The sequence below is a fragment of the Mesoplodon densirostris genome, chromosome 6 (assembly GCF_025265405.1).
Source record: "Mesoplodon densirostris isolate mMesDen1 chromosome 6, mMesDen1 primary haplotype, whole genome shotgun sequence".
NCBI classification, from domain to species: domain Eukaryota; kingdom Metazoa; phylum Chordata; class Mammalia; order Artiodactyla; family Ziphiidae; genus Mesoplodon; species Mesoplodon densirostris.
The window spans coordinates 120,228,468-120,253,939 of NC_082666.1; the positions used below are offsets into that span (position 1 = coordinate 120,228,468).

Sequence of the window (25,472 nt, forward strand, 5' to 3'; positions counted from 1 at the left end):
AAAAATAATGAAAATAAAGAAATGCAAGTTTAAACCGATTAATTTTTTTGTAGTTAGCAAAAATGAAAAAAGGCCCACAACATAAGATCAAAACTACTGAACTATATGAACCAAAACCAGATGCACATGTGCCCACATGTACTTTTGCAGGTTGACCCAGATTCTATTCTTCTAGAAAGCCACCCTACTAACATGATCAGAAAAATATATATGGATTTATTTTCAAATATATTCAATGTAATAATAATTTTGAAAAAAATAAAAAATTCTTAGTGTTATGCAGATTATTACTAAATTATATAAAAACCACACAGTGGAATACTATGCAGCCTTTATTTAATCATTCAACAAACATGGGAGTACCCACTCTGTGCCTGCCTGTTTTAGGTTTTAGGAATATAGCTAGTGAAAACAAGACAGATAATAAGTAGCATAACATCTCACAGAGCTGCCGGTCTACCATAGCCGGGGGCAGGTTCCCTTCCCCTCCATGACCCTGATCTCCCTCCTTCACCCCTTCCCCATGGCACAGGAGACCTGACCAGCATCGGCTTTTCCCTGTTTCTACCATGGTCATGGGTAAGCAGAAGGGCTAGGGCACCACAGGCCCATCACACACTCATCAGCACATACTCTGTTGTTTTTCTACTTTCAATTTCATTACTTTCTGCTCTAATCTGTATTATTTCCTTCCTCTGCTTACTTTACCTTTCGTTTGTTCTTCATTTTTCAGTGTCTTACAGTACAATATTGGGTTATTGATTTGAGATCTTTCTTCTTCCTTTAAAGTAGTCATTTACAGCTATAAATTTCTTTCTAAGTTTTCAGCTACTTTAGCTATATCCCATAAGTTTTGGTATGCTGTATCTTCAATCTCATTCATCTCAAAATATTTTCCAATTTCCTTTTTGATGTCTTCTTTGACTAATTGGTTATTTGGGAGTGTGGTTTAATTTTTACATAGCTGTGAACTTCCCCAATTTCTTCCTGTTATTGATTTCTAATTTCATTCCATTGTGGTGGGAGGGTATACTTTCTATTATTTCTCTCCTTTTAAATTTATTGATATTTGTTCTATGAGCTCACATATAGTCTAATCTGGAGAATGTTCCATGTGCACTTGAAAAGAATGTGTATTTTGTTGTGGTTGACTGAAGTACTCTATACATGTCTGCTAGGTCTAGTTGGTTTATAGTATTGTTCAAGTCTACTATTTCCTTGTTGATCTTCTTTCCAGTTCATTATGAACTCTTTTTTTTTTGTGTGTGTGTGCCACACTGTGCAGTGTGTGGGATCTTAGTTCCCTGACAAAGGATCAAACTTGTGCCCCTCACAGTAGAAGCTCGGAGTTTTAACCACTGGACCACCAGAGAAGTCCCCATTATGAATTCTTATAGATTAAGGAAATTACACTTCTAAGTGTGCTTTGTATTCTGAGTATTTTTTTCTAATTTGTTTTTAACTTTGTCATGATTTCTTCCATGCAGCTTTCTTCTTAATTTTTATATAGTTGACTTTAGGCAAGTTTTATAGTTTCTTGTCATACTGAAGAAGTCTTTCCCCTCTCCAAACTTGTACGAATTTTTTTCTCATATTTTTGCAGTACTTTTTTGTTTCATATATTACAATTAATTAATTGATCCATCTAGTCTTAGTTTTCTAATATAAGAACAGCATAAGGAAGACACTATTATTTTTCGGAAGTCATCCTAGTTGCTCCATCACCATTATTGAATAGTCACTTTTTTATCATTGATAGGAAGTGTCATCATCATAACATATTATTAAGGAAAGGTTTTGAAAGTTGGTTTTTTTAGAGTATCTTTCATTACTGATAAATATGAATTAGATGAGAATGACAGATCCTGCAGGGAAGAGTGAGGTCACCTGAAGGAGGAAAGCCTGGAGGTGAAGGTCAAGCCTTGGGACATGGGCTCCCAGGTCGTGACAGCTCCTGCAAGTCTTCAGCTCAGTTCCTGGAGAATACCTTTGCATTCCAGAGCACAGAACCCCCTTTCTTTGGGTCACCGTTTGACTCTTTGAGGCTTAAATTTTTTCCTATTGTTTTCTTGCTGGGGCAGATGACATGAGCTTTATCTGAAGGCTTTTCCCTCCTTATTGTATTACTTCTGTGCCTCTTTGAGTCTTCCATTGACTGGCAGCTCATTGAGGACGGGGATTAGGACTTTCTTCTCTCAGTTCTAGAGACCCAGGTGCTGCTGTCCAATACAGTAATCATTAGGCCCATGTGGGGATGGAGCACTTCAAATAGCTTCTCTGAATCAAGGTGTGTTGCAAGTGAAAAATACACTCTGAATTTCAAAGACAGTATTTAAAAAAAGAAAAAAGTATCCCAATGTTTTATATTTCTTATATTTTCCATCTCTTTGTTGAAGCTCTCACTGTGTTCATTCATTCTCCCCAGTTCGGCAAGCTTCTTTGTGACCATTACTTTGAACTCTTTATCAAGGAACTTACTTATCTCCATTTCATTAAGGGTTTTTCCTAAGGTTTTATCTTATTTTGTCATTTGGAACAGATTTCTTTGTTTCTTCATTTCGCTTGACTCTCTGTGTTTGTTTCTATTCAGTAGATGAAACAACCATCTCTCTCCCAGTCTTGAAGGAGTAGCCTTGTGTAGGAAATGAATTTTTTGTTCAGCCCTCCCCCAGCTCTTAGTCATCTCTCAAACTTTTGGGATTGCTGAAGCAGCCTATTATATTTTTTAAGTGTTCCCTGTAGTTGAGCATGTGCCAAGACATGTCCTATCCCAAAGGAGAAGATCTCAGTGCCTAGATTCAGGATGACTGGAAGCCAGCCACACACGCACAAAGAAAATTACAGGCTAATATCCTTGATGAACATAGATGCAAAAATCTTCAACAAAATATTAGAAAACTGAATTCAACAATACCTTAAAAGGACCATGCAACATGATCAAGTGGGATTTATTCTAAGGATGCAAACTATGGTTCAAAATCCACAAATCAGTCAATGTGATACACCACATTAACAAAATGAAGAATAAAAATCATATGATCATCTCAATAGATGCAGAAAAAGCATCTGACAAAATTCAACATTGATTTATGATAAAACTCTCAACAAAGCAGATATAGAGGGAATAGACCTCAACATAATAAAGGCCATATCTGACAAGGCCACAGCAAACATATTCAATGGTGGAAAGCTAAAATTACCTCTTCTAAGATCAGGAACAAGATAAGAACACTCACTCTTGTCACTTTTATTTAACATAGTATTGGAAGTCCCAGCCAGAGTGATTAGGTAAGAAAAAGGAACAAAAGACATCCAAATTGGAAAGGAGTAAGTAAAATTGTCACATGTCACAGATGACATGATATTATGTATAGAAAATCCTAAAAATGCCATCAAAAAAACTCTTAGAACTAATAAATGAATTCAGTAAAGTTACAGGATACAAAATCAATATGAAAACATCTGGTTGCATTTCTTTACACTAATAACAAACCAGCAGAAAGAGAAATTAAGAAAACAATCTAATTTACAATTGCATCTAAAAAAGAAAATTCCTATGAATACATTTAACCAAGGAGGTCAAAGTCCTGTATATTGAAAACTACATTGAAGAAGACACAAATCCATGGAAAGATAGTCCATGCCCATGGATTTAAAGAATCAATACTGTTAAAATGTTCATACACCTAAAACAATCTACAGATTCAATGCAATCCCTATCAAAATTTCAATGGCCTTTTTCACAGAAATAGAGCAAAGAATTAAAATTTGTACTGAACCACAGAAGACCCTGAATAGCCAAAGTAATCTTAAGAAAGGAAAGCAAAGCTGGAGGCATCTTGCTTCCTGATTTCAAACTATATTATAAAGCTATTTCAATTAAACAGTATGTTATTGGCATAAAAACAGACACATAAATCAGTGGAATAGAATAGACAGCCCCAAAATAAACCCATGCGTATATGGTCAATTAATTTATGCCAAGAGAGCCAAGAATATAAAATAGGGAAAGGACATTCTCTTCAGTAAATGGTGTTGGGAAAACTGGACAGCAACATGCACAAGAATGAAACTGGACCACTATCTCATACCATACACACAATCAACCCAAAGTGGATTAAAGAGTTGAACGTAAGAACTGAAACCATAAAACTCCTAGAAAAAAACATAGACAGTAAGCAACTCAACACTGATCTTGGCAATGATTTTTTGAATCTGACACCAAAAGCAAAAGCAACAAAAGCAAACATAAACAAGTGGAACTACAAAGCTTCTGCACAGCAAAGGGAACTGTCAACAAAATGAAAAGGCAACATATTGAATGCGAGAAAACATTTGTAAATCATATATCTGATAAACAGGTAATATCCAAAATATATAAGGAGCTCATACAACTCAATAGCAAAAACCCCCCAAACAATCCAAGTTAAAAATTAGCAGAAGTTCTGAATAGACATTTTTCCAAAGACACACAGATGGCCAACAGGTACATAAAAATATGGTCAACATCATTAATCATCAGGGAAATGCAAATCAAAACCACAATGAGATATTGCCTCACACCTGTTAGAATGGCTATTATCAAAAAGACAAAAAAAGAATAAGCGTTGGGGAGGATGTGAAGAAAAGGGGACCCTTGTGAACTGTTGGTGGGAATGCAAATTTGTGCAACCAGCATAGAAAACAGTATGAAGATTTCTCAAAGAATTAAAAATATAACTACTATATGATTCTGCAATTTCACCTCTGTGTATTTATCCAAAAAAAATGAAAACACTAACTAAAAAAGATATAAGCACCCCATGTTCACTGCAGTATTATTTACAATACTCAAGATATGGACACAACTGAAGTGTCCATTGATGGGTGAATGTATAAAGAAATTGTGGTATATATATATAAACACAGTGGAATATTATTCAGCCATAAAAAGTTAAATCTCTCCATGCATGACAACATGGGTGGACCTTGAGGGCATTATGCTTGGTGAAAAAGTCAGACAAAGAAAAATACCATATGATCTCTCCTATATGCAGAATCTAAAAAAAAATTTAAAAAAAAAAAGCTCATAGATACAGAGAACAGACTGATGGTTGCAAGAGGTGGGGTGGGAGTGCAGGATTGGTGAAATGGATGAACTGTTTTTTATGGTTTTGGTTTTCAGTTTAAATAAATTGAATAATATTTTTTATTTAAAAAATTAAATAAATTAAAGACCCTATCTACAAACATAGTCTTATTCTGAGCTACTGTTGGTTAGGATTTAAACATATGAATTTGGTGGTGGGGGAGCACAATTCAGCCCATAACAGGCACGTAGGAAAAATACAAAATCATCTAACATACATGTAAATAAGTAAATAAAATAAAAAGGAAGTTGACAACCTGTCCTCAAAAATAGTCTGTCAATTTCCCACTAAATATCAAGGAGTCACAGAAAAAGATGAAACAGCAATTCAGGATAGGATCTCTGTGCAATAAATGATATCATAGAGACAACTGGAGAAATACGAATGGGGTCTGAGGATTAGCTGATAGTACCCTTTGGATGTTAATTTTCTGATTCTGAAGGCTGCATTTAACTATGGGGGTAGAATGTGCTGGTTTGTTGGAAACCCCCACTGAAGCGTTAAGGGGTGATGTGCATTCTGTCATTGACTTGTTCTCAGATGGTTCAAGGAAATGTGTTTAGTACGGTTTTTGCAATTTTCTGTAATTTGAGAGTGTTTTAAGTCAGGAAGTTAAATTTTAAAAAGAAGATTGAACCAAAAACAAGTTATGTGGAGCCCAGTTTGACTGGCTGGATCCAAATAAAACAAAATGCAGCCCTCTGACACATAAAATTCTTTCAAGAACTTAGAGACAGCTATGCTAATGTGTGTCCCTCTAGTCCTCCCTTTTCCAGGCTGGGCCTCCTCTGAATTTAGGTAATGGTTGTGTCCTCTTTTTCTGCTCACACAATCCTATTGCCTCCTATGCTCCCGGACTTGCATGCTATGACCTGCTAGATTCACTTAGTTCTAGCAGTTGTTCTCTGCAAATGAATACAGTTGGTTATTTCTTCCTTTCCGATCTTTATGCCTTTCTCCTCTGACTTAGAGCAATGTCCAGGACCTGAGTACAATCACCTTGTACCTGTTTTGCTAAGTAGTATTTTTCAAGGAATTTGTCCATTTTATTCAAGTTGTCGAATTTATCAGCATAAAATTATTATTCATAAGATCCCCTTATTATCCTTTTCATGGCTGCAGAGTTTGTAATAACATCCCATCATTAATTCTTGATATTGGGTTTTTTTTTTTTATTTTCTTTCTTCTAAAATTTGGTTTATTGATTTTATTTTATTCATTTTGTTGATTATTTCAAAGAATCAATGCTTGGTTTGTCAATTCCTTTAACTGTTTGTATTCTATTTCATTGATTTCTACTCATATTATTATTATTTCCTTCTTACTCTTTTGAGTTTAATTTGCACTTATTTTATGGTGATTAATGTGGATCTTCCAGTCACTGATTTTATTTTATTTTTTATTTTTTAAAATTTTACTCCCCATTTCTCCCAACCCCCTATTCTTTTAATAGAAGGAAGGTCTTTAATTGCAAACTACACAGTTTACTCTAAGCACTGCTTTAGCAGCCTTCCACAAATTTCCATGAGGTATATATTCATTATTATTTATTTTGAAATTTTAAAAAATTCTCTTGATTTCATCTAAGAACCATGAATGCTTTGGAGGTATGTCGCTTTAAGTTCAAATTTTGGAGTTTTTTTCTAGAGATCATTCTTGACTAGTAATGTAATTTCACTGAAGTCAGAGAACAGAGTCTATATGATTTCATTGCTTTTAAACTTATTTAGACTTTTTAAAATTGTCCAGAACGTGGTCGATGTTGATGAAAGTACCACGTTCGTCAAAAAAGAAAGAGACTTCATTAGATGTTGCAGTGTGCTCTCTGAATGTCAATTAAGTCAAGGTGGTTGATAGTTTTTTTTTAAGTTTGTTTTTAACTTGGTCGTGCCGCAGGGCTTCCGGAATCTTAGTTCCCCAACCAGGGAGTGAACAGGTGCCCTCCGCAGTGAAAGCACAGAGCCCTAGCCACTGGACTGTGGGAGAATTCCCATAGTGGTTGATAGTGTTATTACCCTTTTTTCATCTTCATTAAAGGGTGATATGATAGTCCTTTAATTTCATCAGTTTTTGCTTTATGTATTGATATTTTAAAGCTCTACTATTAGGCACATAATATTTATGATTAAGATGTCTTCCTGATGAATTGACATTTTTAACACTACAGATGGTGCCTTTTTAAAAATCTTTGGTAACATCAAGTGAAAACTTGAAATTGACTCCATGGTGCCTTTGGACCTGGGCAGTCCCTCAACAGGACATTCAGTTACCTCTGTTCTGTTCCCAACCTGCCAGTCATATTTCCCAACACCCACGTAAATACCCCCTAGAACAGGACAAGGACATCATACCAGCGTTAGTGCAGGCATCTTAGAACCCATGTGCGTTCAGGGGAGGCACGTCTGGAGCTTGCTGAGCAGCCCTGTGCAGGGACAGTTCCGGCCATAGGGAAATGAGGCAGAGACACAAAGATCCCCCGCACCCCCATAAACACCACCAAGGTCACCAAGTTGAAAAGAGCCTGGAGGGGCTGCAAGACAGAGGTGACAATGCTACGGGTGGCAGGGACACTGGTGGACATGGAGTGAAAAGTCCACACGGACAGGATCACAGACAAGAACGAAATCAAAGTAAAAGGGGGAGGGGGTGGGCGAGGAGGAGGCTTCCTAGTGTGTAATCCCCACTGCACCCTGTTTCAGGGACCTGGGTACGGTGGAGATCTGAGGCTTTGCCGACCCACAGACTTGTGTGTCTGTGGGGGCGGGGTGTGTGTGTGTGTGTGTGTGTGTGTGTGTGAGAGAGAGAGAGACAGAGACAGAGACAGAGACAGAGACAGAGGAGGGAGACAGGAGGGCGGCACTGGAGCAGCAGCGTGGGACAAAAGAGAGAAGGAAACGAGGGGACTTCCCTGGCAGGCCAGTGGTTATGACTCCCCGCTTCCCCTGCAGGAGTAAAGGGTTTGATCCCTGGTCAGGAAACTAAGATCCCACATGCTGCCGGCATGGCAAAAAAAAAAAAAAAAAAAAAAAGAGGGAGGAAATGAGAAGGAAGGAGATGTGGAAGTGTGTTAAAGTTGAGTCCTGTGTAGACTCTACTGACCCTGCTCTGCCCAGAGATGAATCATGAGCAGGGATTTCCCTCTCCTGCCTCCCGCCCCCGTCGCTTCCCGCCCTCCCCCCCCCCCGCCCCCCCTTAGACTGCAGAGCAGTCTAGTTTGATCTTCACTCTCTCTTTTTCCTGTTAAGAGTCAACCAAACAAACACTACTCTTTGCTTGCCGGGACAAACACACCCTAAAGCTGCACCGTTACTCTTTTTTTTTTTTTTTTTAAGATTCTTTAAATTCTCTAGTGCTTTACAATTTTCAAACGTTTCACACACGTGATTTCATATAATACCATAACAACCCTTCTTTTCCCCTTATCCCTATGTTGCCCCTCCCTGCTTCCCTCTCCCCACTGGTAACCACCAGGTTGTTCTCTATATGCGTGAGTCTGGTTCTTTTACTCTTAACCTGAGCAGCTGTGACATAGTGCGTCAGACTTGTTCTCAAGGTCTTCTTGTGGTCTGAGGTCTGTTTCTTCTGAGATTTTTGTGGGTTTGGATGGTTGTTGTACAGGTAAAAAGACAAGCTACGGGGGCCTCCCTGGTGGCGCAAGTGGTTGAGAGTCCGCCTGCCGATGCAGGGGATACGGGTTCGTGCCCCGGTCTGGGAGGATCCCATATGCCGCGGAGCGGCTGGGCCCGTGAGCCATGGCCGCTGAGCCTGCGCGTCCGGAGCCTGCGCGTCCGGAGCCTGTGCTACGCAACGGGGGAGGCCACAACAGTGAGAGGCCCGCATACCGCAAAAAAAAAAAAAAAAAGACAAGCTACGTTAACACTAAAGCCTTCCGCCTCCTAGCTCAGGGCAGCCATTAAATAGTTTTTCCAGGATGCACACCTTACCTGTTTCGATCTCAAAATGGAAATCAAAATAAAAGCTTCACACCCTTTCCTCCTAAACTAAAGACACAGCCCCTGGGGTCAGCTGTATGATTACTGGTGGTTTACCCTGTAAGCCCTGTATGTTGCTGTGGAAGAAAATGCCCGGAAGGAATTTGGCAAATTGCTCACAGCAGCCAAGAAGGGGTGCTGAATGCAAGGGAGGATGGGAAAGCTACTTATCTGTAAAAATCAATGGGAAGAATAGATGCAATGAGCATGTTTTAGAATTTAAACAGAGGCATAAAAGAGGGGAGGGGAGGGGCGAGGGGAGGGGAGGGGGAGGGGAGGGGAGGGGGAGGGGAGGGGGAGGGGAGGGGGAGGGGAGAGGGGATGGAGGAAGCTGGGAAGGAAAGGAAGGGAGAGGGAGGAGAGAGGGGGTGCGAAGTGGAGTATGGTAATGAGAGGGAAGGGCCGGGCCACATCAAGGCTTGCTAAGGAGTTTTCAACTCTTCTCTCTGGAATTTACTTCTGGGGCAGCCAGACAAGCCTAGGAACGCGGGCTTTTCTCCTTCTGGGCCCCGGTCGGTCCTGCCGGGTCATGCCTCTGCTCCTTCTCCCGACTCTGCCCACTATTGGTCCCGCTCAGACAACCCGGGCCGCAGGTGACTCGGGCAGGCACCCCACCGTGTCCCCCACGCCCCGCCCCCCCCTTCCCCGGCCGCCAAACGCGCCTCCCGGAGCCAGGACCCGCGATAGGGACTCACCGACAGCAGGACACCCAAAAGGACGAAGATGAGAGCCCTGGGGCCCCGGAACGGAGGCCTGGGACTAGGAACCGAGGCCCGGGAGCCCGAGGCAGCCGGCGCGCTATGTCCCCGCTGCCTCGTGCGGTCGGGGAGCGCTCGCTGTTCAGGTCGCCGCGCGGTGACAGCCGGCAGAGCCATCAGGGATCGAGAGTGTCTTTTGCGGAACGCGGGAAAGTCCGCTTCTGATTGCTAGTTGCTGGAAATCTGCGGGATGCCTCAGTCCCGACCCACTGCTCTCGCGGGTTTGGAGTGAATGAAGGGAGCGGGTGGCCCCGCCTAGTCTTACGCTGGTATTGCGCAGTCAGTGCCGGGCGAATAAGAAGCTCCGTCTGGAGCTGGAATAAACACAGTGTAGGCGTTAAAAACCCTTCCTGAAGCGGGTCCCTTACCAGGGCCAACGACGCTCTCGAGCTACCGCTCTGGGCTTCTGACCACAGCCTTCTGCTCACTCAGCTTCTGCTCCTTCCACCCTCATTGGCAGGGTGGGTGCATGGATATCACTGCCTTCAGAGTCACTTTGCAGCTCTGTCCCAGTGCCAAGCTTCTGAGCCAGAGGCTAGATCTTAGCATCTCAGTAACCAGGTGCTTGGCTGCAGCAGACACTCAATGAACACGTGGGTGGACAGAATGAGGGTCGCAGAGGCAGCAAGCGGTGGATCTAAATTCAGGTCACCATTAGGCTCCCGACCTCCCCCATCACCACCTTGCATGTTCCCGTAATTCCAGGTCTGTCATCTGACTTTCGCACTCAGGACTTCATGCCATCTCTTCTTAACCCTGCTGCTCCTGCAGTCAGGCAAGCTGGAGGAATCCACTTTATTAAGCCTTTCTTCGGGGTTTTCCTTCTCTGTAGATTCTTTAAAGCCCTTGGGAAACAAAACTGCTGGAGACTAATTGGCACGTGAAACCAAATGGGCCAAGACGGGGGTCCCTAGGTGGGTCAGGCCCTTCCAGCTGTCCCTACACACTGGGCACTCTGCTGGGCCCAAGTTATGTGGAGTCCAGTATTCAGAAAGCGGCACAAGGCTAGGTCCTTCTCACAGGGTGACTGAAGGGCTGGGGACTGCGTAGGAGAGAAGGGAACCTGGGAGCCTCCAGCTCCACCCCTTGTATCAGTTTTGTGAGGCCAGGGTAGTAGGAATTAAAATTCATTTTTCTCCATATGTTTATCCAGTTGTTGCAACATCATTTATTGAAAAGACTTTCTTTTCCCATTGAATATTATTACTGCCTTTGTTGAAATTCAATTGATTATATATATGTTCCATTTCTGGACTCTATATTCTCTTCCATGGATCTATTAATTTTCTATCCTTATGCCAATACCATGTTGTCTTGATTACTGTAGCTCTATACAGTGTTGAAATCAGGTAGTTTAAGTCCTCCAACCGTTTTTTTTTCCCTGGAATTGTTTGCATTTCCATATAAGTTTTATATAAATTAAAATATTCAATTCAAAAATCCTCTTGTGAGACCTACTAGAGAATGGACTTGAGGACACGGGGAGGGGGAAGGGTAAGCTGGGTCGAAGTGAGAGAGTGGCATGGACTTACATATACTACCAAATGTAAAATAGTTAGCTAGTGGGAAGCGGCTGCATAGCACAGGGAGATCAGCTCGGTGCTTTGTGACCACCTAGAGGGGTGCGATATGATAGGGAGGGTGGGAGGGAGGGAGACACAAGAGAGAAGAGATATGGGGGTACATGTATATGTATAGCTGATTCACTTTGTTATAAAGCAGAAACTAAGACACCATTGTAAAGCAATTATACTCCAATAAAGATGTTAAAAAAAATAAAATCCTGCTATGATTTTAAGTGGCATTGCATTGAATGTGGTGATTGATGAGAAGAACTGACATTTTAACAATATTGTTCTCCAATCAATGAGATGGTTTTGTTTTAGATCTTTCTTACTTTATCTTGACAATATTTTGTAAGCTTTCTGTGTACAAATTGTACACATCTTTTGTAAATGTATTCCCAAATGTTTTTGATGCTATTTTCAGTGGAATTGGTTTAGATTATTTTATTTTCAAATTGTTTTTGTGCTGATGTTTAGAAACACAACTGATTTTTCTGCATTGATCGTGTATCCTATGATATTACTAAATTTATGCATTTCTAATTGTTTTGTAGATTGTTTAGGATTTTCTACATAAGCAATCATATTGTCTGCAACTAAAGGAGTCTTACTTCTCCTCTTCCAGTCTTTATTCCTTTTGTCTTTCTTGCTTAATTGCCCTGGCTAGGACTTCCAGTACAATGTTAAATAGAAATGGTGAAAACAGAATTGCTTGTTTTACTCTTAATTTTAGAGGGAAAGCATCCAAAATGTCACTGTTACATATGAGGTTAGTTGTAGCGTTTTCATAGATACCATTTATCAGATTAATTAACTTCTGTTCCAAGTTTGGTATAAATTTTTATCATGAATGAGTTTTGAATTTTGTCAAATGATATTTTTCTACATCTATTGAGATGATCATATGGCTTTTCTCCTTTATTAAAATGATGAATCAAATCGATGGACTTTAATATGTTAAACCTACCTTAAATTTTTGGGCTAAATTTCACTTGTCATGATGTATTGTCCTTTTCACATATTTGCTAGATTTGATTTGCTAACACTTTTCTTAAGGATTTTTTGTGTCTGTATTCATGAGAGATAATAGTCTATAATTTTCTCCTTCTATGATGTCTTTGTAAGGTTTTGGTATCAGTCTCAAGCTGGCCTTATAAAATAAGCTCAATTTTCTTGAGACTTTTATAAGATTGGTATTATTTCTTCTGTAAGGGTTTGATAGCATTCACCAATAACACCGCCTGGACCCGAAGGCTATCTGTTGTTGTTTTTGTTTGAGTATGTGTGTGATTTTTGATAATAAATTCAAATCTTTTAATAGATATAGTGCTATTCAGATTTTCTATTTGTTCATGTATTTGTTTTGGCAAGTGACGTTTTTCAAGGAATTTGTCTCTTTTATCTAAGCTGTCAAATATACTGGCATAAAGTTGTTCACACTATTCTCTTATTATCTTTAATGATCATAGTGATATCCTATTATTCTGACTTTGGTAATTTGAGTTCTCTCTCTTTTTCTTGATGAATTTTGCTAGGGATTTATAAATGTTATTAATCTTTTCAAATAACTATGTGATCTACATTAACTTTCTTTCTCTTTCAGTTTCATTTTCTGTTTCTGTTTCATAGATTTCTTCTCTTTGTTTTTATCTTTCTTCTACTTATTTTGGGTTTATTTTGACTTTGTCTAGCTTCTCAAATAGCAAACGAGATCATTGATTTTAACCTTCTCTTATTTACAAATATAAACATTTACACTCTCTAACCCTTGCTCTAGCTGCTTCCCATAAATTTTGATATGTTGCAGTATCATTATCATTCAGCTTGAAATATTTTCTAATTTATGTGTAGTTTCTCCTTTGATTCATGGATTATTTAGAAGTATGCTCTTTAAATTCCAGATATGGAAGTTTTTAAAAAAATATCTTATTGTTTTTGGTTTCTAATTCAATTCCTTTGCAAACAGAAAACATACTCTGGTACAATTTCAAACCTTTTAAATTTATTGAAACTTGTTTTATGGCCCAAAATATGATCTACCTTTGTGAATATACCATGTGCATTCAAAAGGAATGAGTATTCTACAGTTGTTGGGTATAGTGCTCTATAAGTGTTAATTAGGTCAAAGTAGCTGAGGAATTTTTCAGAACTTCTATGACTTTACTGATTTTTTTTTCTCACTAGTTGCTCTATGAGTTGTTGAGCAAAGGGTGTTAAAAATTTCTATGACTGTAGATGTGTCTATTTCTCCCACTAATCATGTCCATTTCTGCTTCAAGTCTTTAAAGCTCTGTTATTAGGTATACACATATTTTTGAGCATTATGTAATTCTGATGAACTGACTCTTTCATCATTATGCATCCCTCTTTATCTTTGCTAATATGCCTAATATTGAATCTACTTTGTTTGAAATAATGAGAGGCACACCGGCTTTCTTATACTTACTGGTTGCATTGTATGCCTTTTCCCATCTTTTACTTTCATTCTATCTGGAATCAGGAATTTGGGGTTAAAATATCCACACTACTATATATAAAGTAGATAACTAACAAGGACCTAATGTACAGCACAGGGAACTATACTCAAATTCTTGTAATAACCTATAATGGAATAGAATGTAAAAAAAGAATATGCATGTATATTTGTTAAAAAAAAATAAAGTCCTTATGCTTTAGACAGCTTATAATTTCAGCTGGCTTTTTTTCCAGTTGGAGGATCTCAGCCTTATAACTGGAATGTTTATTCTAGTTACATTTATCGTTGCAGCCTTATTTGGAATATAGGATCTGCCACAATTTCTTCATTTTGCCCTTGTTTTTAAAAAATATTTTCACTGGATATAAATGAATCATGACTCAGCAGGTTTCTTTCACAGCTTCAAAGATTCTGAGCTCCACTGTTTAAGTCAGTTGTCATTCAGTGGTCTTACAAATGCAAAAAAAAACCTTTTTTCATGCACAAAGCCACTGACTATGCTGTGCCCAGGTGGTGTCTTCTTTATTTTTATCTTTCTTTGGCATTTTCTTAGCTTTTTGAATTTGTAACTTGGTGTTTTGCACTACACTTGAGAAAATTACAGCCATTTTTTTTCCTCATTTGTTCAGCCATTTCTTTTCAGTCTCCAATTCCAAATATATTCCATGGTATTGTCCCAAGGGTCACCAAGACTCTGTTCCTTGTTTCCTTTCAATTTTTTTTTTAACCTCTGCTCTTCAGATGGAATGGTTTCTATCAAATCTCTCTTCAAGTTCACTCATTCTTTTTTCTGCAGTGTTCAAACTCTGTTAATAACATTCAAGTGGGGCTTCCCTGGTGGTGCAATGGTTGGGAGTCCGCCTGCCGATGCAGGGGACACGGGTTCGTGCCCCGGTCCGGGATGATCCCACATGCCGCGGAGCGGCTGGGCCCGTGGGCCATGGCCACTGAGCCTGCGTGTCCAGAGCCTGTTCTCTGCAACGGGAGAGGCCACAACAGTGAGAGGCCCGCGTTCCGCAAAAAAATAAAAAATAAAAAAATAACATTCAAGTGAATTTATTTCAGATAATGGAATTTTCAGCTCGAGAATTTCCTTTTGGTTCTTGTTTTATAGTCATCACTTGTATGCTGAGATATCCTACCTTCCATTCATTTTAATAATATTTTCTATAAACCAAACATATATTTTAAATCTCCATAAAAGAGACTCTATTATGAATTAGAGTTAAGAACCACTGGAAAGACATAAATTTTACCTGGAAGGAAGAGATATGTAATGGGAAGTATCAGTAGTAGACAATGTGAAAATGTTTTTTAGCCCCCGCATACTTAATTTTATAACTATTTATTGAGAATTGATTATGTACCAGACATAACACATACAAAGATTAAAATATGCAGTACCTCCTCCAAGAGACTTGCAATCTAGTAAGGTTACAGTAAAACAATTGTAATAAAGTGTGGTATTGACAGGACATATTAAAAATGTTCACATCACCAAGGACTTGTATTTTTACTTTGGAGGGAAAAAACCTTGGGATAATCAGGAGAAAGAAGGTAGAGGAGGAGAAGAGAAAGGAAGAAAAATGAATAGAGAAGAATAAATAAATACCTTATTTACAAGGAAGGCTTAAGGGAAACCCAAAGATGACAGAGAATAGATAAACAAGCACAACAGATGAAATTATAGCCTCTGACAGCAACAGCTATGGCAAATAGTAAACACATTCTAACTCCTAGCCAGACAAAAATACAACCTCACACTAAAGGCCTACTTAGCTCAGTTCTTTTAACAGGTACATCATGTCCAGCTTTCAACAAAAAATTACATGGCATACTAGAAGAAAAAAAAAAAAACCCATAGAGTTTTAAGAGTTAGAGCCAGTACCAGAATAAGACATGGATATGGTGGAGATGTTGGAATTATCACACCAGGAATTTAAAACAACTATGAATAATATACTAATGATTCTAATAGAAAAGTGGACAACATTCAAGAACAGATAGGAAATGTAAGCAAGGGGATGGAAACTTCAAGAAAAAATTAAAAAGAAATGCTAGAAACAAACAAACAAAAAAACCCACTGTAACAGAAATGAAGAATGCTTTTCATGTGCTCATGAATAGACTGGGCATGACCAAGGAAAGAATCAGTGAGCTTGAATCAATGTCAACAGAAAGTTAGAAAACCAAAGTGCAAAGAGAAAAAAAAAGAACAAAAAGGGCAGAATAGAATATTCAAGAAGTGGGACAATTAAAAAAGGAGTAACATATACATAAGGGGAATACTGGAAGGAAAAGAAAAGGAAAAGGAAAAGAAGAAATATTTGAAGCAATAATGACTTCAAATTTCCCAAAATTAATGACAGACACCAAACTAGCAGAACACAGAGCAGGATAAATACCCCAAAAATTCTATACATAGGCATATCATTCTCAAGCTGCAGAATACCAAAGAAAAATAGAAAATCTTAAAAGAGGCCTGAGGGAAAAAGTACCTTACCTATAGAGGAAGAAGAAGAAGAATTATATTGAGCTTTTCTTCAGTAACCATGAAAGCAAGAAGGAAGTGGGGTAAAATATTTAAAGTGCGAAAGGAAAAAAATCCCACCAACCTAGATTTCTGTATCAAGCAAAATTGTCCTTCAAAAGTAAAAGAGAAATAACAACTTTCTCAGACAAAAAAAAATTGAGGAAGCTTGTTGCTAGTAGACCTGCCTTGCAATATACGTTTTAAAAAAGTTTTTTTTTTCAGAAAGAAGGAAAATGATATAGGTCAGAAACTCAGATTTGCATAAAGGAAGAGCTTTAGAGAAGGAATAAAACAAGGCAAATTAAAATTTTTTCTTTACTTCTTTTTTTGTATAAACACCTTTCAATTTATTTAGATCTTTGTTATTGTTTTAATATTTATTTATTTATTTGGTTGCTCTGGGTCTTAGTTGTGGCTCACAGGCTCCTTAGTTGTGGCATGCGAACTCTTAGTTGCGGCATGCATGTGGGATCTAGTTCCGTGACCAGGGATTGAACTCAGGCCCCCTCCATTGGGAGCATGGAGTCTTAACCACTGTGCCACCAGGGAAGTCCCTACTTCTTATTTTTTTTTTGAAAGAAAAGTTTTACATTCAGCTGTTCTTTATTGAACACTGAGTATGGACCAGTAACTATTTAGACTCTGCACACCCAGGGAGAACCACAACAACAACAAAAGACTGTCATCATGCAGCTTATCCACTAGTAAATATAATTATAATACACTTTCTGATTCTGCAGTGACAACTGTTTTTTAGTTATATTGCTATAAAATTTAACTACCTCATTCAGATTAGAGACAAACTATATTCTAAGGTTACTTATTCTTATTTGATCTAACAGATAACAGTTTGTTCAAAATAATTCTAGCAAAGATGTATCTAGTGATTGTAACTTCTTGATAAGTGAATGAATGAAAGCAGTGTTATAAGGGTTGGGAGGAAGGAATTGGGATGACACTGCTATAGGGCACTTGCACTACCTGTGAAGTGATATAGTGTTGTTAGAAAAAGAACTTGGATTAAGTTTTTTTTTTTTTTTTTTGGCTGCATTGGGTCTTCGTTGCTGCACTTGGGCTTTCTCTAGCTGCGGCGAGCAGGGGCTACTCTTCGTTGCGGTGCGCGGGCTTCTCATTGCGGTGGCTTCTCTTGTTGCAGAGCATGGGTTCTAGGCCCACGGGCTTCAGTAGTTGTGGCACTCAGTCTCAGTAGCTGTGGCTCACGGGCTATAGAGCTCAGGCTCAGTAGTTGTGGCGCATGGGCTTAGTTGCTCCACGGCATGTGGGATCTTCCCGGACCAGGGCTTGAACCCGTGTCCCAAGCATTGGCAGGCAGATTATTAACCACTGTGTCATCAGGGAAGTCCAGCTGGATTCGTTTTAAGTGCATATTGTAAACCAAAGGACAACTACTCAGAAAGTTTTAAAAAAAATGTAAAACTTATATGCTAACAGAGGTTAAAAATGAAATCATATAAAATGTTCAATTAAACCCATAGAAGCCAGAAAAAGTGGAAGTCAATACAAGAAACAAAGAACAAGGCAATGAATAGAGAATAGTAACAAATATCATAGATATATAATTCAACTATATAAATAATAATTAAAAACATCAGTGGTCTAAATACCCCAACTAAAAGACAGAGATTGACAGAGTGGATAAAAACAAACAACACTCAACTGTATGATGTCTGCAAAAAAAGAAAAGAAAAGAAAAAAGTGATGTAGACACAGATAGACAAAAAGTAAAGCTGTAGAGAAAAATATAGTAACATTAAAACTAGAACGGTGGAATGCCTATATTAATTTCAGACAAAGCAGACTTTGGAGTAAGGAAAATCATCAGGGATAAAGAGGGGCAACATGCAATGAAAAAAAAAAAAGTCAGTTCTCCAAGAAAACTTAGCAATCCTTAATGTGAATGCACCTAACAACAGAGTGTCAAAATATACGTGAGGCAAAAATGGACAGAAATGCAAGGAGAAATAAATGAATCTACTATTATAGCTGAAGACTTCAGCAGCCTCTATCAGTAACAGACAGATCCATCAGGCAGAGAATCAGTAAGGACCTAGCTGAGCTCAACAATACCATTAATCAACTGCATCTAATTGACATCTATAGTCTACTTTATCCAACAGTAGCAGAATACACATTCTTATCAAGCTGACATGGAACATTCACCAAGATAAATCACATTCTGGGCCATAAAACACCCCTTACCAAGTTTTAAGAAATAAAAATCCTACAATGTCTGTTCTCAAACCACAATGGAATAAAACTATAGAAATCTATAACAGAAACATCTAGAAAATCCCCAGATACTTGGAAATTAAACAATAATTGCTAAACCACACATGGTCGAATGAGAAAGGATTGAGAGAAATCAAATATTTTGAACTAAATGGAAATAAAGATAAAATTTATTAAACTTTGTGGGCTGCAGCACAAGCAGTGCATGGAGGAAAATTTATAGCAATGAATGCACATATCAGAAAAGAAGGAAGATCTAAAATCAATAATCTAAGATTCCACCTTAGAAAACTAGGGGAAAAAAGAGCAAGTTAAATTCAAAGTAAGAGGAAGAAAAGAACAAATAAAAATTAGAGCAAAAATTAATACAACTGAAAACAGGAAATTAGTAAAGAATATCAACCAGACCAAGCTGGCTCTTTGAAAAGATCAGTAAACTTGAGAAATCTCTCGCAAGTTTGAGGGGACGGGGCGGGGGGGGGGGGGGAGAGAGAAACAGAGACCATAACTATTGATCCCAGGGATGCTGACAGAATAATAAAGGAATAGCTATGAACAAGTCTATGCCTATAAATTTGATAACCCAGATAAAATGGACAAATTCCTTGAAAGAAACAATCTACCAAAACTTACACAAGAAGAAACAGACAATCTGAATTGGCCTATATCTATTAAAGAAATCAAATCAGTAATTAATAAACTACCCAAACAGGAAGCATCAAGCCCAGATGGGTTCACAGGTGAGTTCTACCAACCATTTAAAGAAGAAATTATTCCAATTCTCCATAATCTCTTCCAGAAGATAAAAGCAGAGGGAATACTTCCTAACTCATTCTGAGGCCAGCATTACCCTAATATCAAAACCAGACAAAGACATTACAAGAAAAGACAACTACAGACCAATATCTCTCAAATATAGATGCAAAAGTCCCCAACAAAGTATTAGCAAATCTAGCCAAGCATAAGAAGAATTATACACCATGACCAAGTGGGATTTATCCCAGGTATGCAAGGCTGGTTCAATATTTGAAAATCATTCAAAGTAATCCACCACATCAACAAGCTAAAGAAAAAAACTGTATGTTCATATCAAAAGATGCAGAAAAGCATTTGATAAGATCCAGCCCCCATTCATGATAAAAACTCTCAGCAAACTAGGAATAGCGGGGAAGTTCATCAACTTGATAAAGAACATCAACCAAAAACATACAGCTAACATCATACTAAATGGTGAGAAACTAGAAGCTTTCCCCCTAAGATCAGGAAAAAAACAAGCATGTCCCCTCTCACCACTCTTTTTCAACACCATGCTGGAAGTCATAGCTAATGCATTAAGAAATAAAAGGTATACAGATTGGGATGGAAGAAATAAAACTGTCTTTGTTTGCAGATGACATGATTGTTTATGTAGGAAATCCAGAAGATTCAAAAAAAAAACCCAAACAAACAAACAAAAAAACCCTCAATGGAACTAATGAGCATTTATAGCAAGGTTGCAGGATACAACGTTAATATATAAAAGTTAATTGCCTTCTTACGTGCCAGTAATGAACAAGTGGATTTTGAAATGGAAAACACAATACAATTTACATTAGCACCCCCAAAATTGAAATTCTTAGGCATAAATCTAACAAAATATATTCAAATCTGCATGAGGAAGACTACAAAGCACTGATGAAAGAAGAGCTAAATAAATGGAGAGATGTTCTATTTTCATGGATAGGAAGACTCAATATTGTCAAGATGTCAATTCTTCCCAAATTGATCTATAGATTCAACATAATCCCAGTTAAAATCTTATTTTGTGGATATCAATGAACTGATTCTAAGGTTTATATCTTGGTATTTACCCCAAATGAGTTAAAAATGTATGTCCACACAAAAACGTGCACATGGATGTTTACAGAAGCTTTATTCATAATTGCCAAAACCTGGAAGCAACCAAGATGTCCTTCAGTAGGTGAATGGGTAAATAAACTGTGGTACATTCAGATAAGAGCATGTTATTCAGCAATATGAAGAAATGAGCTGTCAAGACATGAAAAGATCCTGCTGATGAGACTCCCCTTCCCCCTCCAGTTCTCATATATCCAAAGACTGTACTGGCCAGTGTCATTTTATTTTTGCCCTCTTGACAAATATTCTAGAGGCTGAGGTAGGACTGTATAGGTAGATCCATACTGTATGATATTGTTTTAGGGGCTAAAGGGAGAAACTGAAAGCGTTCTACTCGTTTTTCTACAGTGTTGACGTCTTTCTAATGTATCTATTTTTCTTGAGAAGAGTAAGTAGTGACTTCTTTCAAACTGTTAGATGCTGAAACTTTTAAATCCCAATTTTGTCCAGATCTTACCAGATGCTATTGTACTTGAATGGTTAATAAAACTGTGCAGTGCTGGTGGAAAAAAAAAGTTTCTCTTGAAGGCAGGCCTTTAGAAAAATCTAACACTACTTCAAAATGATACTTTCCCCCTTTCCCTGCAGAAAGCAAGAGGTTTTTGTTTTTGTTTTTGTTTTTAATCTTCACTGTGAGAACCTGGTAGAGCGCCTGGAAGTAAAACTCACAATAGTTTGGGGATTCCCTCTAAGACTGGCCTTCCTTGTTGTCTTTAATTTTCAGATTTATCCACACATACAGTTCTGGTTTTCCTACTTTGATACTGGTTCCCAAGGAGGATTTTGCCTGTAGGTTTCTGCTCTAGTAAGTTGTGATGCTCTGTATCTGCCTGTCTGTCTCTCCAATTTTTGTAGTAGAAGTTTGCCCTTTGATCTCAATTCTCTGATGGATCTAAGAGTTGTTAATTTATTGTTTTTTCAGCTCTTTTCTTGTTAGGACAAAGTGATGACTTCCAAGTTACTTACATGCTGGACTGGAAATATAGAACAATTTAGAAGGAGAGAGTGGAAGAGAAGACAGTGAGATTAAAAAGGGATTAATTCTTCGGAGTAAAACTGAATAGTTTCACAGATGGTCACTGAGTCATTCTAGAAGATCGTGGTTGTTAATGAGGAGATAGCAACTGTCTCCCGTGGTTTGCAAGCTTTGAAGAAAGAAGAAAGGGGATTTCCCACATCTGTGATTGCTCTAACCCCTCTGTCTGAACATGCAGGCAATTAAATTTAGAGGCATTTCAGCCCAAAACAGCTAAGAAACAAATAGTCATTCAAATAAATAAAAGATTCAGTTACTGTATTAGTACATTATACTTGGATAAATATTCTTATACTGTAAAGGATAGGCCTTGATGAAATTGTTTCTTTACTCGTAGTTTGATCAATTAAAGTCATTCATTTATTCATTCAACAAACTGAGTCCTTAGGATGTACCAGGCACTGTGCTAGAAACAAACATAATTAAGAACACTGTCCCTACCAGGAAGGCACTTAAGCTAGTCAGAGAGACAGGCACACAAATAGAAACTTAGAAAACAATGTGGCACTTTAAATAATAGAGAGGGACACAGGTTATAGAAAAATAAGGAGGGACACCCAATCCAGCCTGGAGCAGGAAGGAAGGAAGAGGAAACAAAGATCGGAGAAGTGTCCCATAACACAGCGGTGCCTGGCTTCTTCCCCTATAAACCTTGTGGGCTAAGAATAATGTATTTTCCTTCGCAGTCCTCTCTTAGCCAAGTCCTAATGACTGTAAATCGTAGAGATAAGAACTAGAAATAACTGGATAATGCAACAGGGCATGCATATTGCTACAAAAATGATGAAGCATCCCCAATAAGCAGGTGAGATGACACGGAGCATCGTGCAGCATGGAGGCATTGTGGTAGCATCTGCAGAGTTTGTGCTTTATGGCCGAAGTGAGGCTGCTTCGGTGTCCGGCCAAAAACATATTGGAGCATCAGTAAATACATACCACTGCCATGATATGCTGATGTTTAGGTGGCATTTTGTTCTTCAGACTCCGCAGAACTAAAGAACTTCTGCAATCACACATCTACAGTAGATATTACATTCAGAAGCAGAAGGTGGGCGCTAGAAAAAAACTCAAGATCGTAACATAGAAACCTTTAATTCACAGAGGAGGAATCTGAGAGGAAACCTGCTTGTCTGAGGCCATGCAGCTCTTTACTAATAGAGATGAAACAAGAATGCAGGTCTAGGTGATTTCTTTCTTTCTTTATTTTTAAAATGAATAATATCTAAGTGTCGAGCTATGTGCTGGGTACAAAATATGAAGTTTATACTCAGATATTTCTCTACTGTCCTCCATTCAACCTCCTGCCACAGTATCATACAGTCTCACTCATAAATACTTTAGATATATCTATAAGATATACTTTTAATAAAACATAATCACCATATCATTGCACTCAATTTGCTAATATCATCAAATACCCAGTTTAATATTGAAAGTATCTAATGATCATAGATGGGTTTTTATGATTGTTTGTGTAAATTGGACCCAAATCAGATCTAATAACATTGCCCATTAAACGTCTCTTTGTTGCCATTATTTTTTTTGAAGAAACAAGGTCATTATCTAGTAGAATACCCCAGTCTGGATTTTGCTAATTGCAACCTCAGTTTTCACGAACATGTTCCTCTACCTTCTGATTTTTTTTTTTAACCTCCATCAACTAGTACTTAGATCTAATGCCTTGATCAGATTAAGGTTCATTTTTTTAACAAAAATACTTCACAGGTGGTTCTGTGTACTTCCCATCACATTACTTCAGGAGGCAGGTAATGTTGGGTTGTCTTTCCTTTTGTGATGTTAAGATTAACCAGCAGGTGTTGTCAAACTGACCCATCCATTCTAAAATGCCAAGGGGCTTCCCTGGTGGCGCAGTGGTTGAGAGTCCGCCTGCTGATGCAGGGGACACGGGTTCGTGCCCCGGTCCGGGAAGATCCCACGTGCCACGGAGCGGCTGGGCCCGTGAGCCATGGCCGCTGAGCCTGCGCGTCCGGAGCCTGTGCTCCGCAACGGGAGAGGCCACAACAGTGAGAGGCCCGCGTACTGCAAACAAAAACAAAAACAAAAACAAGGATATCTAAAATGCCAATGGTGCTATGTTAGATGGGGTGTTCAGACAAGGCCTTTCTGATGAAGTGACCTTTAAGCTGTGACCTAAGGATGAAAAAGAGCCAGTCCTGCAGAGCAGAGGAAGAGTGTAGTCGTTGGAAGCCCGGCAGTGTGAAAGAGCTTGCCATATACCCAGTCGCCCCCTCAAGATCAGCAGAGCTTTCTTTCCATTCTCCACCACTCCCAGTAGCTCTTCCAATCTCCAACAGGTGGAAGCAGAGAACTCTGCGCCCAGAGGTGTCAGGAACCTAGTGGCTCTTTGAGATACAGATGGTCACAGGTGCACAACTTTGGTCTCCTGAAAACGCTTAGGAGCAGGACTTTTATCAGACTCAGAGACCTAGGGGACAAAACAACCTGGTCTCTCTCATGACACAAACCAACCGGCCATTTTATAGGACATGAGAGCATGGCCAAAATATGGCTCTCAGGGTACAACTCATTTGCTCACATTACATACTATTCTTCTTTTCTGGAATGTTCTCCACCAGACTCAAAATAGTCATGGTTCAAGTTTCTCTTCTGAAAAATGGAAAAAGTGCCAAAACATCTCACAGGGTTGTGTCAAAGTTTGGTCTTTGTTTACAAAGCCAGACACCAGTTAAAGTGCTCAGGATAGATTTTAATCAGTAATATACTACTGCAATAGAGAAGAGAGTCCAGGGTGAACTGTACTCAACTTTCATTTGTACAGAGGTGACTGGGCTCTTTAAAGGGAGAACGAGGGAAGAGGGTGAGGGTGTCTCAGTAGGGTCAGGGCAGTGAAAAATTACAAACTACAGGAAGGGAGGGTTGATCCCTGTAAAACTCATCTGGGTTTGCTAACTAGGGCTTATCAAAGTAAGACTCCTCCCCTCCCACAGAGGCCAGGAGACAGGAGCCCTGTCTTCGGGTGTTGGCTGGAACATACAGTAAATTTTTTGACAACCTTGAGTTTTCCCAGGTAGGCATGTTAAGGGGGGCTAGGGTCATCCAATGAATATGCTTCGAGCTGCCAGAAACTATGTTAGTGTTTGTTCATGTCTTTATGGGCCAAGGTGGACAGGTATAGTTAAGAAGAGGCTTCAGAGGAGCCTGTCCAGAGCGGGGTCGAGGAAAATTTTTGTCAGTTGTTACGAGTATTAAATGAGGTACTGACTGTGAAAGTACTTGTAATACTATAACACAACACATTAGTATCAATGGACACATTCATTCATGTAACCAATCATATCCCTTCCCCTCCTTCAAAATGTTTATTAAAATTCTTCCTTACACTGAGTCCCAACTACTAAACATCCTGCCTCTCAGTGAGAGCACCTACTACATTATGTGCCAGGTATTTTACATACATCGTAACATTTCCTTCAAACAACCCTATTAGGAAATATTATTTTACAAAAGAGGCTCAGAAAGTTTAAGCACTTGATCAAGGTCATACAGCCTGTAAGAAGCAGAAGCCAAATTTACATTCAACTCTGATGACTGTTACCTGGTTCCATTAAACAAGAAACTCCTTTCACTCTTTTTTTTTTTTTTTTTTTTTTTTTTTTTTGCATTTCATCACTTATTTAATGTTTAAGCTCTCACACTAGATTTTTACAAGCTGGTGAACAATGACAAATTATTTCTCCCACAGAACTATAACCACATGTTCCCAGACAGTATAAATATATGGTTGAGCTAACGTTAATACACATCACCATTTTATCCATTACATAATAAAACAAATTGTCAGGTATCCAAATATTA

General features: G+C 38.7%; 2 protein-coding genes across 2 annotated transcripts in view; one reads left to right on the forward strand and one right to left on the reverse strand.

Moving 5' to 3' along the window:
* LOC132492744 (tumor necrosis factor receptor superfamily member 10A-like) overlaps positions 1-10,094 on the reverse strand; it is a 37,676-nt gene extending 27,582 nt beyond the window's left edge. Inside the window, exon 1 of the mRNA XM_060102541.1 lies at positions 9,817-10,094. Coding sequence (XP_059958524.1) covers positions 9,817-9,996 — 180 coding nt within the window. The 5' untranslated portion in view covers positions 9,997-10,094. The remainder of the gene's footprint in view (positions 1-9,816) is intronic.
* The window catches only part of CHMP7 (charged multivesicular body protein 7), a 53,619-nt gene that overhangs the window by 13,481 nt on the left and 14,666 nt on the right, over positions 1-25,472 (forward strand). The window lies entirely within an intron of this gene.